The sequence below is a fragment of the Anabrus simplex genome, chromosome 1, assembly GCF_040414725.1.
Source record: "Anabrus simplex isolate iqAnaSimp1 chromosome 1, ASM4041472v1, whole genome shotgun sequence".
NCBI lineage: Eukaryota > Metazoa > Arthropoda > Insecta > Orthoptera > Tettigoniidae > Anabrus > Anabrus simplex.
In genome coordinates, this window is record NC_090265.1 from 1007293647 (window position 1) to 1007312448 (window position 18802).

General features: G+C 35.9%; 1 protein-coding gene across 3 annotated transcripts in view; it reads right to left on the reverse strand.

The window, feature by feature from the left end:
- The window catches only part of LOC136857887 (F-box/LRR-repeat protein 20), a 201344-nt gene that overhangs the window by 21578 nt on the left and 160964 nt on the right, over positions 1-18802 (reverse strand). For all 3 annotated transcript variants that reach the window (XM_067136925.2, XM_067136924.2, XM_067136923.2), the window contains one exon: positions 11600-11736. In XM_067136925.2, the coding sequence (XP_066993026.1) occupies positions 11600-11736 (137 nt within the window). The remainder of the gene's footprint in view (positions 1-11599; positions 11737-18802) is intronic.

Consider the following 18802-nt stretch of genomic DNA (forward strand, 5'->3'; position numbering starts at 1 on the left):
AATATGAACTTGTAGAGTTCTTAAATGACAATTTATACAATTAAAACAACAACATAGTAACCAAAGTGGACAAAGGAGGGACCACCGTATTATTAGACAGGAACGAATATATTACAAAACCAGAAAGCTTTTTTGCAGATGGGATATTTTCAATAGTAAATAAAGACCCTACTACTAGAATTCAACCAAAATTTGAAAACACTAATAAAGAATTCAACTTTTTTACTCAATGAACAAGAGCAGCAAAAGCTATTCAACATGACCCCTAATATCCACACAGCCAGAGCTTTACCTAAGCTACACAAGAAAGACACGCCCATGTGTCCCATAATTAATTGCAGAAATAGCCTAACTTATAAGACCTCAAAATACATTCACCATTTTCTCGAAACACGCTATAGTTTTAACAACAAATCTCCTTTAAAGAACTCAGTTGACTTTTGTGATATTTTAAAGATATTCACCCTACTACCTAACCACATTATGTGCTTCTATGATATTACGAACATGTATTCTAACAAGCCGACAAAAGAAACAGTAAACATAGTAATCTTAGCACTCTCAAAACAGATGAATTTATCAAGATTCTGAACTTTGTATTAAAGAACAACTATTTCACTTTCAACGGCAAAATGTATCACCAAGAACCTTTGTCAGGCATCTTGGCTGACATATACATGGACTCGTTAGAACACCACAAAATAACTTCAAAAATAAAAGGACTCAGCCTGTGGCTAGGTACGTAGATGATACTTTCGCAATAATCAATAATAATCTTAACAATAACAATGAAAATAATTTTAGATTTTTTTAAACACCCTCGATCAAAATATTAAGTTCACCAAGGATGACAAGGTCAATGGATCCATCAACATTTTACACATTACTGTAACACGCGATAAGAACACATCTGATTTCCAAATTTTCAGAAAACCTACCCACACCCCACTAACAATTAAAAATTCATCAGTACACCCTAACTCCCATAAACATGCCACCTTCTACAGTTTAATTTACAGAGCCCTAAAAATCTCTTTATCACCTAAGAACCTACAAACAGAAATCAATTATATTAAGAATTTAGAAAAATTTAATGGTTTTAAAACAGAAATAGTTACCGAATAATTAACAAGATCAAATATAAACTAGCAACAAACCGCACCCCTGATAATCCCAAAAAATCTAAGTTCGCCACTTTCACCTACAATAATCCAAGCATTTACCAAGTAACAAACCCCCTTAAAAAAAAAAAACAACACATTGCCTTTAAGACAACAAACGCCAACCGTAACCTGGTTTTCACTCACAACACACTCAACTCAAACAGTAGCATCTATTCAAGTTCAGGCGTATATTGCTCAAATGCACGCAATGTTAAACTTTGTACAATGGGCAAACAGGCCGGAGCTTCTTTACTAGATATCAGAAGCACTATAATGCCAATACACACAACAAGTTCTCAGTCATGAGTTCTCATATGAAAGATACAGGTCATCATTTCACAACTATCAAACAGGACCTTACAATCATTAAAATAGTGGGCAAAGGGAAATTAATGAACGAATTAGAAAACATTTACATACATCTAGATGAATACTACAACAAAAACCTAAATCTCAATGATCCAGTTGAAGTAAAAAAATCATTTATACGAGATTTTACCCAATTTATTACAATCTTCAAATCCAAATCTAAACAAAATTGTTAAAAATCTTAAACTATCTTCCAAAAAAGTTCCCGCCTTCCCCTTATAGGTAACTCCCTCCATGCCCGCCCCTGCTAATCTTCCACAGCCAACAGCGCGTAAGCTTAATGCTCCGCCCATCTCCTCCACCACACACCCCTCTCTCAATTCCACACAGATACAATACAAGAAATGCAAATGTCACTCATTCTGACACCACAAAGGCAACCAGTTCACACCATAAAAATCGAGAGGGTAAGCAGTCTTCTCTCTCTGAACTTCAAATCCTTTTACCCTCTTTTCATTACAGATTCTTCACACATCCCTCAATAGTTATTTCTACCTTTCAAGCCACAGCCAACAAGCAAGAACGTTCCCATTTGACTATCAGTAAAAGAGAAAATAATCACTATCTGGTAGAGATTTACACCACAACATTCAGTTGTGAACCTTTCATTACTTCTTCAACAAAAATAAGAACACTGTGGACTCACTTCATAAACTACGAATTTAATAGTTCCAACAACTCTATCATGAACACAGCATCATACTATATGTTAACACTACAAGCTTCCATCAAGAAAGTTTCAAAGTCATCTTAAATGATTAAGCTACTTAAGGTTCATTTTAACCTTTTCTACAACTTCAAATTGGGTTGCCTTTAACCAGATTCAACTTTTATTTTGATACTGTAACTCAAGACCTCAACTTTAGCCATATACTTTCTTATTATTTATGTAAATATGGACTAGTTGGCTATTTTATAAAGTGTTTTAAATTATTAGTGTAAAATTGCACCAACATTATTTATTTTTCTCGTAAACATTTTTTATAGAAGTTTTAATTGTATAAATTGTCATTCAAGAACTCATACAAGTTCACATATTTTTATAATACATTTCTCTATATAACATTTTGACCAAAACAATCAGGATCCTGATCTTTGTCTTTTATGCGTGAGCAAATACAGTAGAGACAATACCCGGCACACTGTGAAATATCGAGGGACAGGGATTAGAGCTCCATCTAGCGGAGTGACCTGAGAGTTACCGATTCTGTCATTAGAGCACATGTGTTTGTGAAGTTTTTGGGCGTTATTTATAAGTTTGCATTAAGATTACATAAGTAAATAGTAGCGTATGTCATTCCTTTATATCTCCTCTCAATATGAGTGGAAAGATATGTGCTGTGTTTGGCAGCAATAACTATGAAGTGCAGAAGAATTTGCGGTCTTTCTTCCATTTCCCTCGTGACAAGAAAATATATGTAAATATTGTGTTTGCATATATATTCTTCCAGTTACAAAGAGATTTTCATAATACTTCCTAAACTTCTGACCTGCGCGACCCACATTTTAACTGGCTTAAAATATAATAAGCTTATTTTATTGTACAGTGCAGCAGTTAACCTTCAAAACCGATGTGGTGTTGTAGGTGTGATCTGTGGGTTTGATTTAATTCAGGAAAATACATATGCATATGTGTGTGTGGTTGGTTGTGTTCCAAGTTACCCCATTTGGAATGCTGTAATGCGTTGTTAAGCCCTGAAGAAAATACGGGTGATTTAAGAAATGTACATATTTTGTTGAAACAATATGATGCAAATTTGCTTTACCCTAATGTAATGGCATTATGGCAAGTATTGCTTATAGGGAAAGTTTGAATGTTTTTGAGGCTAAATTTATAGATGTAGTAGGCTTCAAGCTAAAAGGAAAATTGCCCAGCTCTTAGATGTAAATTCAATGAATCATGTGTGTAAGGAATGTGCCAATATTTTTGTTGACAAGTGTTTTGATGTGATGATACAATGCTCTTAAATGAGAAAAAAGACAAATCTAGCCGTGAACGTTCAGGCAGGATTGCTAAAGCTAAAAAAGTAATGAATAAATGAAAGATCAAGCCCTTTCAGAGCAGTCCATTTCACATCTTGATTATATGTCTAATTTCAGTCTTTAAATAATAACCTGTTAAATAATTCTTCATTTATCCAGAATTGCTTTAGCAACTTTGAAGTTAATATCTTAGTAACACTTTCTTTCTGGACGTAATTTATTTATCCATTTCCGTATATACATTTCCATTGATATTTGAATTTAGTGCGAATTTTCAGGTCACGCCACTTGCGACTTGTCTCCCATTTTAACAAGGCTAAATCTGGAAGTGTTGCGTATTGTCTCTACTGTATTTGGCGTGAGGGTACAGCTAATGATGCCCATACAATGGGCGAAACATGTCCCGTCAAATTAGTATAACAAGATGTAAATCTTAAAATTAAGAACTCAACTGTATTGAATAGGTTGATCTCAAACTTTTGTAACATTTTTAAACTAATGTACATTTCAATACGGACCAGTCAAGAAATTTATAACATGTAACGGTAGGCTTGCCGGGAATTTCTTCCCGAGTTGTGCCAGTAATAATCAATGATTTTGGCATTTTGGAGAATAGAGTGGGATCATTTGGGAGTGAAAAAAAAAATTAATTTGACTGTTTGTCGTAATTTTAAAGATAGAAATTTCAAAAGGTTCCGTATTGAACTGTATCACAATTAAATTGAAAACAAGAAATAAAGTGGTTTAACCTGTTCAATACAAGGAAAAAAAGAAATGTAATTTTACATTCTTATTTGATAAAAAGCGGTACCGGTTTCGACCACTATTCTGGGTCATCATCATGCAAGTTCACATATTTTTATAATACTCACATTTCTCTATATAACATTTTGACCAAAACAATCAGGATACTGATCTTTGTCTTTTAGGCGTGAGGGTACGGCTGATGATGCATTGTTTTATATTTTTATTTAATTGGCTGATGATGACCCAGAATAATGGTTGAAACCTGTACCACTTTTAATCAAATAAGAATGTAACATTACATTTCTTGTTTTCCTTGTATTGAATAGGTTGAACCACTTTATTTCTTGTTTTCAATTTAATTGTTTATCGTAACTCGGCTTGAAACCAGGGACATATTAAGGCATATTCACATGCAGTAGTAATCTGAATAGATGTCAAAGTATACGCCCTACTTCTCAAATACTTAATATTTTTCACTATTTAGTCCACAAAATGTTAAAGCCAGATATTTTGCGCATTTACGACTACTGAAATAGATCAGAAAATGTTTACACACTTCTGCTGTAAGTGGATAAAACGCATGCCAACTTGCCTTTAGATTGACAGCAGGGCTGCAGGTAGCGAGAACATTCACGACGTGCCTGCTAACAGGTGATTTAGAGGGAGTCGTCATACTAATAATTTCTATTCATTTCATTTGAACAGTAGAGCTGCTATCTAGCAACAAACATCCCCAACTGAAGTTTCATGGAATCGTATACAACACAATTTATTCCTGATTTTATATTACCTTGTAAAAGCATACTACGGGCTATGCTAACAGCATGACTGGAACTTAATGTTTCCCACAGTAGGGTATTCTTGCACTTAGACTGGAATGTGTTAAAACCACCACTGCCATTGTGTTCTGTATATAGCGGGATATCAAAGCCAGTAAAAGCAGCTCCTCCACAATCACATTATATTGGGTTGGTGCACAAGTCAGCAGTGAATTTTCGTAAGTTTATTAAACACATAAGATAGAAGTTAATCATCAACCATATATTCTCCTTCAGTATCTACAGAAGACTGCCAATGCTGGAGCAGTTTATCGATTTCATGCCTGTAGAAATTTTCTGGTTTTGAGTTTAAGAAGTCTTCAAACAATTTTCATCTCGAAAGGAAGTTCCTCGAAGGATGTTCGTCAGAGAGTGGAAAAGGTGAAAATCTGACGGCATAAGGATCTGGTGAATAAAGAAAATGTGGAATAACTTTCCAACCCAACACCTGGATTGAATTTTCTGTCAAGTTGGCAGAGTGTAGACGAGTGTTATCGTACAGTAACATCACTTCACACAGTATTGTTGGGTCATTTTTGGATTGCACCCACAAGAAATCTCAGTTGGTGACAATAAATGTTGGCAGTGATGGTTACTCCTCAGAGAAGCAATTCATAGTACAGCACACCCTGTCTGTCCTACCAGATGGGTTTTTTGTTTGTTTTTTTAAGAGCACAGCAATTCCTCTCTTTTTCTTAGGTTAGCATAAATGTGCCATTTTTTGTCATCTGTACTGATATTGGATAGGAAAGGTCGATATTGGTCATGAGCCAATCGATGACGAGCAAGCAAAGATGCACATATGGGCAACCGCTGATTTTAGTGGTTTTAGCTTAGAACATGCAGTAGCCATATACCAGATTTCTGAGCCTATTGAATGCAAATGTTGCACGATTGTTGAATGGTCATGGTCCATCACATCTGCCAATTCTTGAAGTACACTACTATGGATGATTGTGGATTAAGGTGTTTAAAGGGTCTTCATCAGACCCCGAAGGTCTTCCTGAACATGGAGTGTCGCATCAAAATGACCCACCTTAAAACAAGGAAACCATTTTCTTCTAAGGTTAAGTAGGTTCCCACCTTCCAATACTTAACAATTTCTATATAATAGTTTTATTAATTACATGATATAAACCAGCGTAATCTCTAGGACATGTTTCGTTCCGATTATGGAAGATCTTCAGCTAAAAGATTTGACAAAATGGCAAGACAATTAAACACCTGTGATAGTTATGATAAAATAGCTAAAAGATTTTGACAAAATGGCATGAAAATTAAAACACATATGATAGTTATGATAAAATAAAATGTTCATTCATGTTAGTTAAAATTTCAACAAGTCAGTGTCCAAGTGACGAAGTAAAATCGGCGATAAGGTTCTTTTTTATGTTGGAGACGTGTATATGTGTTAATCTTGAAGATAAATTAGAGATATACAAGATTTTCTTAACGTATAGTTATCGGGGGAACTCTTGATAAAACAACCGTAGTTGAAGTTGAGTTGCAGTTGGATTATTGAGTCCGAAACGAGAAGAGAATGAGTAAAAAAGGAGGATATTTTAAAGGAGAAAACCTTGTAAAATTATATGTGCGTGAGATTAAAAGGATAATGGAGTTGATTACCTTATAGTCAATCGTGCCGTATTTGACGTCCTCCCTTATGACATATTGTTAACAAACTGAGTTCGGTGTATGTGTGTGAGGCACTTGCGGTGGGCGGGAAATATCGGAAGGAGAGGTAGGTGAAGTGAGGAAAGCAGGTGAAATGTTGTGTAGGGTGGAGCTAACTGAGGAGTGGCGCTGTGATAGGCTAGAGGAAACGGAAGGAAAAGTAGGGGGAATATTGTGTAGGGTGGAGCTAATCGGAAGGAGGTGTGTTAGTTGTTTTTTGGGATCCTTTTTGATGGTTTTTCTAGACGAGTCTAATTTGGTAGCCTCTTCCAATAATATACTGATATTTTCCATGATTTCGTTAATATTCTGGCTGGGATTTCGTTTCTGATCAATCTCAATATAGATATTCTCAAGAATATTCATTAATTCGCCTTTGTTTAACGTTCATAGAATGGTCAAGTCCCTTTCTATTGATGTAAAACTGTGTTTTGTATTCGATCTCATGGCCGAGTACTTCCTATGCTTTTCAGCATTGATATGTTCTTGACATCTTACTAAGAAATTACGGTCTGTTTGCCCAATATAAGAATTGGCACAATTTGAGCATTTAAGCCTATATATCCCTGAATTTAAATATTTGTTATTACTTGCAATGCTTTGGTGATTGAAAATTAAATGTTGATTGTTGTTATTAGTGCAATTTTAAAATTGAGTTTCTTAAAAATATTAGTAATCTGGTAAATATTCCCATTACTATAAGTAAAAGGAGTGAAATTTTTCTTTTTATGTTCTTTTACCAGCTGCGTTTGAGGTTTATTCTTCATTTTATTCATTAATCTATCTATGTAGTGTTTTGTGTATCCATTGCTTGTCGCTATTTCGTAACTGTAATTTCTTTTTGGAAATCGTTTTTGGAGAAGGGAATGTTCAAGGCTCTATTTAACATGCTTAAAAAGGAACTCCTTTTATGTGCCTCAGGATGGTACAAATCTTTTTGTATGGTATTTATCGTTTGAGTCGGTTTTCTAAAGATTGTAAAGGATAATTTTTCTTCTTTCCTTTCGACTGTTAAATCAAGGAAATTTAGTTTTTTATTGTTCTCAGTTTCTAACGTAAATTTTATGAAATGGTCTAAACTATTGATTTGGTCTAATAAATTAGTGCTACTATTGATTTGTTCATCTATATTTGCAAAGATGTCATCGACAAACCTTAGCCAGATAATGATACCTTTTTCGTCATTTAAAATTTTATGTTTTTCTAAGTGATCCATGTATATTTCAGCAAGGATACCTGACGCTGGAGATCCCATAGGGAGACCACTTTGTTGATATACTGTGTTACTGAAGGAAAGTAATTATTGTTAAGTGTGAATTCTAGGAGTAACATAAATTCTTCTATTTCATGGTTACTAAGTTTCCTATATGTCCTTAAGTTGTTCTTAATTATATTTAGAGTTTCTTTCGTGGGGATGGTAGAATACATATTAGTAACGTCGAATGAGTTCAAGGTGAAAGATGGTTTTAATTTAGTGTTCTTAACAATTTTACAAAATTCAATTGAATTACTGATTGTGGTTCTGTTTTGGAACGTATAGTACTTTTTTAGAAAGCTATTGATAAATTTAGAGGTTTTGTAGATGGGGGTGTTTTTGAAGTCAATGATTGGTCTTATGGGTATGTCAGGTTTGTGTATCTTAGGCAAAGCTCTTGCTGTTGGTAGTCTTGGATTCATATTAATTAGGCTTGATATTTAATTCTCATTAAGGATGAAATTAATGTTTTTAAGTATTTGTTTTAGTTTTTTTTGTGAAGGTATTATCTGAGAAGGTCATTAACTTTAATTTTTTGTTTTAAGCCTTTGATGTCTGTAGAAGGTAAACTGTGTTAACTTTCTGATCTTTAAATAATTCTTGAAGTTTATTTTTGACTTCGAATTTAGTTTCAAGTTGTTGATCTATTGGAAGCTGAGCTATGACTTGTTCTACTTCAGCAATGGTTGTTATGTATTGCTCTTGGTTGTATGGATTAGACCAATTATGTTTGGACCGGGCGAGTTGGCCGTGCGCGTAGAGGCGCGCGGCTGTGAGCTTGCAACCGGGAGATAGTAGGTTCGAATCCCAATATCGGCAGCCCTGAAGATGGTTTTCCATGGTTTCCCATTTTCACACCAGGCAAATGCTGGGGCTGTACCCTAATTAAGGCCATGGCTGCTTCCTTCCAACTCCTAGGCCTTTCCTATCCCATCATCGCCATAAGACCTATCTGTGTCGGTGCGACGTAAGGCCCCTAACAAAAAAAAAACAAAAAAAATTTATGTTTGGGTCCTTTGTTGATAATCTGTAACTCTTTGTCAGTTAGATTCTTAGTTGGAGGGTGAAAGATTGAATTGGGTTCAATGTTAATGGAGGATTCTTTTGACTGATTTATACTTTTTTGATTTAGAGTAAGATTGTAAAGTTTTTTTGTTCAAGGCTTCTTGCTTCTTATCCGAGATGTTTTGAATTTTAGTATAACCATATTTCAAAAAGGAATCCCATTCGATAGGGGCCATAAGGGAGGAAACTCCTAGATGAGCATTATATAACTTAGAGTTTAAAAAAGACTTTTTTCTGTATAGAAACATAATTTCATTTTTAATCCATAAGTTGTTAGTTTTTTCTTGAGTAGATTTATGCCATTTTGTTGTACAAGGTTTTCTCTGCACTGAATTTAGGAACGAGTTTTTGATGTAAACACTGTTTTAGGAAATTTATGTCTTTGCCAATTTTTGACATTTTAATCTTTAAGTTCAAATAGGAATTTGATTGTTTTTTTGGTTTTTTTGCCTGGTTGGCTAAATTACAGATTATAAATCTCACATTTATCCCATATTGGCTCAACACAACTAAGGTTAAGTTATAAGTAGGTTCCCAACTTCCAATACTTATCAATTTCTATATAATAGTTTTATTAATTAAATGATATAAACCAGCGTAATCTCTAGGACATGTTTCCTTCCGATTATGGAACATCTTCAGCTAAAAGATTTGACAAAATGGCAAGACAACTGAAACACATGTGATACTTATGATGATAAAATAGCTAAAAGATTTTGACAAAATGGCACAAAAATTAAAACACATATGATGGTTATGATGATAAAATAAAATGTTCATTCATGTTGGTTAAAATTTCAACAAGTCGGTGTCCAAGTGACGAAGTAAAATCGGCGATAAGGTTCTTTTTTATGTTGGAGACTTGTATATTTGTTAATCTTGAAAATAAAATTAGAGATACACAAATTTTCTTAACGTATAGTTATCGGGGGAACACTTGATGAAACAATCGTAGTTGAAGTTGAGTTGCAGTTGGATTATTAAAATGAGTCTGAAATGAGAAGAGAATAAGTAAAAAGGAGGATATTTTAAAGGAGAAAACCTTGTAAAAATATATGTTCGTGAGAATAAAAGGATAATGGAGTTGATTACCTTATAGTCGATCGTGTCGTATTTGACGTCCTCCCTTACGCCATGTCGTTAACAGATTGAGTTCTGTGTATTATCTGCGCGCCTTTTCTGGATATATTTACACCCTAGTGGTGAATTGGTCGACCTCGGCAATCTTCGAGATTCGTTCTGGTAACCTTTGAAACACAAACTATGAATGGCTTATGCATCGCTGTGCGACATCTGGCGTACACTTTACGTACTAGTACTATTGTTATTTACACAGCAAAGCCAAACTATAGAATTCACTCTAGGAATAAGATTCGCATCGAGAAATGTTATATAATGTGTGTGTGACACAGTTGTTGGCTTAAGATAACAAAGGTTTTGCAAAATTCATATCGATTGATCATATTATCGATTCAATTCAGATTTCATTTTCATTCAGTTGGCAGTACTACTGGTACCGCGAGAGCTCCCTCCTCACCCCGGACGGAAATATATCGATAAAAAGTGCGCAGATAATACATGTGTGAGGCACTTGCGGTGGGCGGGAAATATCGGAAGGAGAGGTAGGTGAATTGAGGAAAGCGGGTGAAATGTTGTATAGGGTGGAGCTAACTGAGGAGTGGCGCTGTGATAGGCTAGAGGAAACGGAAGGAAAAGTAGGGGGAATATTGTGTAGGGTGGAGCTAATCGGAAGGAGGTGTGTTAGTTGTTTTTTGGGATCCTTTTTGTGGTTTTTCTAGACGAGTCTAATTTGGTAGCCTCTTCTAATAATATATAGATATTTTCCATGATTTCGTTAATATTCTGGCTGGGATTTCGTTTCTGATCAATCTCAATATAGATATTTTCAAGAATATTCATTAATTTGCCTTTGTTTAACGTTCGTAGAATGGTCAAGTCCCTTTCTATTGATGTAAAACTGTGTTTATATTCGGTCATATGAAGACTCATGGCCAAGTACTTCCTATGTTTTTCAGCATTGATATGTTCTTGATATCTTACTACGAAATTACGGCCTGTTTGCCCAATGTAAGCATCGTCCTCATACCTGACACAAATCTTTCTAGCCACCTTCACCCCTCTACCGAACTCAAAGAGAAGATATGTTGGAAATGTTCCGCTTTCTCCACTTAACACTCGCATTTTCTAATGTCCACAGCAACGCTCCCTGTCTGCAAAAATGACAATCTATAAATAAACCTATAGTAATCAGAGTAACAAGGTGCAAAACACAAACATTACACAAACATTAGTCTTAATAATAATAATAATAATAATAATAATAATAATAATAATAATAATAATAATAATAATAATAATAATCATAATAATAGTCATTCTTGTGAAGTTTTCCCACTACCTCCACAGAAGATACTAATACGCAATGTCACTCTACATTAATAACATGCAATAAAAGCAAACCCAAAGTCATAATAATATAAAGAAAAGAATATGCATCAACTCACCCCCTACAATTAAAGTGAGTTTCACATTGTTTGTCCGTAATTTAACAGCATCTTTAGCAGCATTAATGGTTAGCTCCGAGACGTAATCACAACCACTGAAGTCAAACAACTCCAGTTCTGTACAGAGAGCAACAACTCTGAGGGGAGGAAAAGATAACAAAAATAAGAGCAGAGAAAACAAAGTTAATAACCAGTAAAATATTACTTAAGAGAGTTATTTATCATCTACAGGAAATACTCCCTATCACAGATGGTAGGCAATAATAATAAAAGTTAAATGAATAATCTTAAGTTTATCAATTAATTAAAAATAAAAGTCTTATATTTTCACACACAGTATTTACATTTAAATATAGTATAAACCCACAGTTAATAGTTACATATACATAAATAACAGTTGAAAACTCCTTCGTGTTTCTCAAATTTTAGCAAGCAAAGACTATTTCAATAACATAATTATAGTTCATTTCTTATGAGTTTCGACTTGACATTTGAGCACTGCCTTTTGGCAGAGGCTAAGTGAATTAATAAACAGCCAATCATAGGCAGCCGATCGCTCTGACAGAGCGTGTTAAACCCTAGTTCCAGTTACCAGTGTTGTCGATCTGTTTGTTTACTGTAACCACGTACTATCAGCTGTGTGTTGTATTCTGCTCAGTTCTTTTCACGGTCTTTCTCAGTTCACTTGGTCACTCTTGACAAAGCACCAACAATGGCAGCTAGAAATAATGAGTTGATTGAGTGGTTGAAGGAGCTATATTTTGGTTAGCGATGACGTGAGGAACGGAGAATTTCATGCATGTTGTGAAACAAAACTAGCACTAGTATACAGTTTACGTGGTGGAAAAAATAGCAAGGAGGCATGGGCATAAAGTTGTTCGCCTTCCACCATACCTTTGCCACTTTAATGCCATACAATTGATTTGAGCCCAATTGAAGGATTATGTAGCTGCGAAAAACCGACTCTTCACAGTTTCGGAAGTTGAAAGACTTCTTTAGGAAGCCACAGGCCATGTAAGTGCAGGTTGCGAGAGACAATCCGAGATAAGTGAAGCTTGGGAGAGGGAAAGTATCGCAGACGATTATGTTGAGGACGTTATTATCTCATTACGGTCAAGCAAGAGTGAAATTTCAACAAACGATGACAGTGCCGATAGTGAATCGGAAATTAGTGGTGTATTCCCTTTGCATGATTTTTTGCCTTCCTTAGGAGGAATCGAATCTATTAGCAACGCGAGCTGTTCTAGACGGAGAGTAGAAATTTCATTTTCTTGCATTTTACATGTTCGCGTGTTGATCTGTTTTTATCTTATAGCCTTATCCTAAATATGTTATGTGTTATTGTTAATCTTATGTGGGTTATGCATGTTGCTACAAAGAGTAATTGATTCTGGACTTATTTTCGAGTATATACATTTCCGTTCGTGTTGTGTGTTGTGAATCAGCTGTTTGTACTCATAACAATTTGGCATCAATGTCTGTCTTCCAGTTAACTGTCAAGTCAAAACTCATAAAAATGGAACTATAGTGTTAAGAGTAACTGCTTATACAATAACCAGCAACTGTGTGCATCAGAAATCCAAGAAGTATTGTACCAAATTCAGCTTGTCAATACTAAAGTGATGATGGTAAGTTCAAAAACCAGTGAATACCAGATAGGTAATACAAAAGATAAGGTGGACAATTTTGAACATTTATATTTATTTTATCCCAAGATATCACTTATCTGAGAAAATTAAGAAAAACTCACATAATTCACCAAGTGTTGCATGCAATCAACAGTATTTAGTGCCAATATAATGGTCCGTTATTGGACATTATAAATTTTCCAGCTAACTCATTCTTGGTTGCCTGCGTTTCGCCCTCGTGTGCTAAGTTAGGCTCCCTATGGGAATCAACATCTACATCATTTGATGGCCAGGCAGGCATCTATTTTTGGAAATGAGACATAGCTCTCATAGTGCATTGGCACTGCTGGTGGCTTCAAATAGCCTATGCAGTGGCCTCCACGGTATGCACTAGCCTTGCGTGTTGGGTGGTGTGCTAAGTCCCAACTGACGAGCCTAACTTAGCACACGAGGGCGAAACGCAGGCAACCAAGAATGAGTTAGCTGGAAAATTTATAATGTCCAATAACAGACCATTATATTGGTATTATAAATTTACTCATTCAGGACAAATATTGTAGGTTCCCTATGGGAATCAACATCTACATCAGTATTTAGTGCGACGTGACCAAGTTTACAAAAAAATTCTCCTTGCATTGATCTGTTCACAGGTCTAACTTTACAGCATGAAAGTGAAAGACGGATAGACATATGATACATTATTTATATGCTAGAGAAAACTAGTGTGAATGTCTTTATCAATACTTATAAACAGCATCGACCATAGTCAACCTGTAATCAGTGATAGCTGGTGGTATCTGAAGCTGGGTGTTGCACAAAATTTTCAATGTCACATTTTTTAAATGAGAAGCTTACAGAAATATCAACGGAATTGTTTCTCAATAGCAGGCTTGCTGGTCTCCTGCAACACCCACGGATCGATACTGGCGAGCAAGCTACCCGATACTACACAGACTTAGGCTTGTCGCTGCTGAAACCATATTGCCCCGAGTTGTCTCCTTGGGGGTTGCCATAGGAAAGCAAACCCCCAATTTGATTGTAAGCCAGCATAATCTATTGGTCCATTACAAAGCATTAGTACATCAAACAACCAAACATGGTTGATTTTAACATATTTAAGAATATATGTTAGGTTTATTAAACTAAAAAATTAGAAGAAAAGACAAATGAAGTGTATAATTATAGAGTGCTGTGCAACACTGCAACAATACCACCCACTGCCCCTGCTTGTAATACAAATAAATTCAGTAAAAGGCTTCCTCCACTGAACTCTTTTCACTGAAATATGTTTGAAAAATTGAACAATTCATCCAGGCTTTTTCGTTAAAGAAATTTTCTGACAATTTGTGTAGATCTGCTCCCTTGATATATATACAGTATATTTGAAGTCTGGTGCAATATGTCTCAAAAGCACTTTGATGGAAAACACTTACAAAACAACCCCCTGCTTCATCTGCTTTATTAATTTGCTCCAGTTATGAATTTTTCGAGGTTATTTATTCCTTGAACTCAAAACAAAAATCAGAGGCATGTGTGTTACATTCTCCTTGGATAGTAATCTTCTGGATTCCATGATGATATGATTCCAAATGATGCATTAAAAACTTCCCTAACTCCTAATGCTTTGGAGGGAAAAAGGGCTTTTATGGTGCCTAGTGCACCAGATAGCAGCACACCTATAACTTTATTCTGTTGAAACCACTCCAGCATGACCTTATCCAGTTCTGCATATGTACACATTTCCATAGCTTTCTTTGCAAATTCTTGGATAAATTGAAATTACTTGTAAAACAAGTTATTTTTTACATAACCATGATTTTAAGTAGGCCTTGTCTGTGACTGAATGTTTATTAGTTGTGAGGGATTTCTTTTACCAGCTATGTTATATATGTGTGTTATAAATAGTGCTTTAGACAGACTAAAAAGCTTTAAAGTTACAATAATTCTTTACAAAATAATTAAAACTGTTACCAGTCACAAGTTTTATTAAATTATTCACTCGACTACCACCTGATGATGGAGTAAAGTCTGAAACACAGAGTAACAGGCAACAGTTTTTATTATTTTATAAACAAATGATTTTGTCCTTGCTCCTTCATATGACATGGATCAGTGTTTCACCAATGAGCCAACTTCATGCTTGCATACCATTTTCAGTTTCTGATGTATCAACAACACTATATGTTGACCTATTAATACATATGAGGGGCAGTTTATTAGTGACAACACTGTTTTAAGTACACCAGGAAACAGAATCAGTGTTTCTCGCATATACAAATGTTAAGGTCATACCCAACCTACCCATGGACTTGTCCATCCAACGCTTTGCACGAGTTGTGCTGTGCAAGAACAGTTAGTATACAAGATTTTATCAAAACAGGAACAGCACAGCTAGATTAAAACTGAATGTATCCATGACCATACAGCACGACAGTGTCAAGGTCTTTGTGAAGCATGTGGGGATTCGGCATTGTCTTGTACAACCATGGCACGGTGTGTCAAAGCCTTCAATGACTGATAACTAGTGCCGGTGACAAAGCTGTGAAGCTAGTTGGTGGGTTTCTCGAAACCGATACAATGCAGATGGTTCGCCTGAGATACAGGCATACTGCCTGAGACTGCATTTTATATCCTGAAAGACCACCTTGGTATGAGAAATACTGCATCGTGATAGACTCCGAAATATTTGACAGAACTGCAGAAATGACAACGGTGTCACAAAAAAAAAAAAAAAGAAAGAAAAAACACTTCAAATGCTATGAACATGAAAGGGAGGTTTTCTTACATCATATCATAATGAAGGCCGAGTCATAGGCCTGACTGTATGAGCCCAAACTAAAACTCCAAATGAACAAATGGCATCGTTACAGGTACCCAATAAATCCAAAAGTACATCAGAATCCCAGTAATGTGAAGGCAATGGTGAATCTGGTATATGGCTGTGATGACGTTATCTTTATGCATACAATATCCAGATGACAGATCGTAAAAATGCAGTATTACTTTTCATTTTTAGAACATCACCTGCGATCAGCATAGTGCAAGAAGTGACAGCACTTTTTTGTAGACACCTTTCATTATTTTGCAGGGCATGTTACGCACCTGGTGGCTAATTTATATGCCCATCAGGGCTGGGAAGTGCTTTATCATCCCCCATACTTCCTGGCAATCACCCTGTGATTTTTATCTGATATCGAAAATGAAGGAACAGCTTTGTGCATCCACTTCCAAACTCTCTCCAAAGTTCTGCAGGTGACAGACCACTCCATTGCAGCATTCAGAGAACAGGCAGTGCTACAGGAATACTACACCTTCCACATCTCTTGCGAAGGTTTACTCAATGCTGGGGACTATGTCGTGGGACTGTTCAAGTTTCATAATAATAATAATAATAATAATAATAATAATAATAATAATAATAATAATAATAATAATAATAATAATAATAATAATAATAATAATTATAATAATGCTATTTGCTTTACGTCCCACTAACTACTCTTATACGGTTTTCGGAGACCCCGAGATGCCGGAATTTAGTCTCGCAGGATTTCTTTTACGTGCCATTAAATCTACCGACATGAGGCTGACGTATTTGAGCACCTTCAAATACCACCGGACTGAACCAGGATCGAACATGCCACGTTGGGGTCAGAAGGCCAGCGCCTCAACCGTCTGAGCCATTCAACCCGGCTGTTCAAGTTTCATAGAGAGATCTCTCTTCGAATGATTGTAATTAACAGTGGTGGTAATTTTTGTTTTAAGAGGAAGAACAACTAGGCAATTGAACAAATTGAGTGGAACCAAAAAAGAAAATTTTCTTCAACAAATGAACATGAAAAAATAAAATTATGTATTTTATTCAGCTGAAATGGACACAAACACATCAAAAGAGAAAGTACATTCCCTGAGTAACAGAACAGTTGAAATGTATATGTACTTGAATAATCAACTCTCAAAAAGTGAATCATGAGATCAGCAGCATTCTAGTCATCAGCTAGTTGAGTGTTTCCTGCAGGCCAAGGTTCTGTCTTGGGCCAGAGGGATCATTGCACTCCACGAGGATGTGGGCTAATATGAATTTGACGCATGAACACATTGGGGTTTAGGAAATAAGAGTGTGTAGATCATCCATGTCCCATCCTCAGCCTACACAAAATTACGGTCTATCTCCATCAAGGCTGGAAAGAAGTCCACCACACAGCAGTTGTCTTCGTAGTTGCTCTCAGCTTGTTAGGAGTCCGTATAGCTGATTCCTGGGATGCAAAGATGGTTTGACATAGCTGAGAACAATTATCCATACGTCTAGGTAGTAGAAGTATGGTTTCTTTTGCAGCTTCATCTACAAGTTAGAGGTCTACAAACCACCCAGCTCATTCTCTCGTGCTCATTAGACCCTCATACGGTCGACTTTTTGAGCCGGTTGGCTAGCAGCATATAGTCTGACGTAAAGTGGCTGATGCTCTTACGGACAGTATCAGTGAAGTTATGATGAACACACTTCAAAGGAGCGAAGAAAGGAGAGTGACTTAAACCGTTGAACAACATGAAAATATTATAACAAAATATGTACTTACAAACTAAAAACACTGTGAGATCAACTTGTACTGAGAAAGTGGCTGCGTAGTTTGAGTCACACAGCTATCAGCTTGCATTTGGGAGATAGTGGGTTCAAACCCACTGTTAGCAGACCTGAAAATTGTTATTTGCGATTTCCCATCTTCTCACCAGGCAAATGCTAGGGCTGTACCTTATTTGAAGCCATGGTCACTTCCTTCCCACTCCAAGCTCTTTCCTATCCCATTGTGGACATAAGACCTATCCGGGTTTGTGAGACGTAAACAAAAAAGTAATCAACTTGTCATGTTATTAGACACAGAACATTCACTTGTACAGCCTTTCACATTGTCACAAACATTCACCATTACTGTGCTGTATGCGCAAAATGATCGAGTGAGTTTGCCGTACAGTTTGGGTCGCTCAGCTGTGAGCTTACATTCGGTAGATGGCGAGTTCAAATAACACAGTCGGAAGCCCTGAAGATGGTTTTCTGTGGTTTCCTATTTTGACACCAGGCAAATGACGGGGCTGTACCTTAAGTGAGGCCACAGACACTACCATCCCAATCCTGTCACTTCCCTGCGTCATTTACTATATCTGGGTTCAGTGAGCTTCTTGTCACTAACTAGATTAAACAGCTGAACTGAAATTTCTTTCAATTGCCACATTGGAGGCTGGAAAAGACAATATTTTCTTTGCTAGCAGAGCAAGTCTTGGATATTCTGTGTTATTTCTCCACCATGCAAAGAGATCGTCATCAGAAAGGTGATCTTTTCATAAACAAATTGTTGTAGGAAGAATATTGACAATGTTTATTCATCCATAGTCTGCACTAACATTAATTATGTTTTGATATATATCTTGAAACCCTATTCCCGAAACAGCCACAAAAGGGATGGAGATCTGTTGCACACATTTTGACGTACTTCTGTGTAGTATTTTGTTTGACATCATGTAATACTATATTTCATAGATTCCCTGTATTATGACACATTTTTACATGTGTGTTTTCATA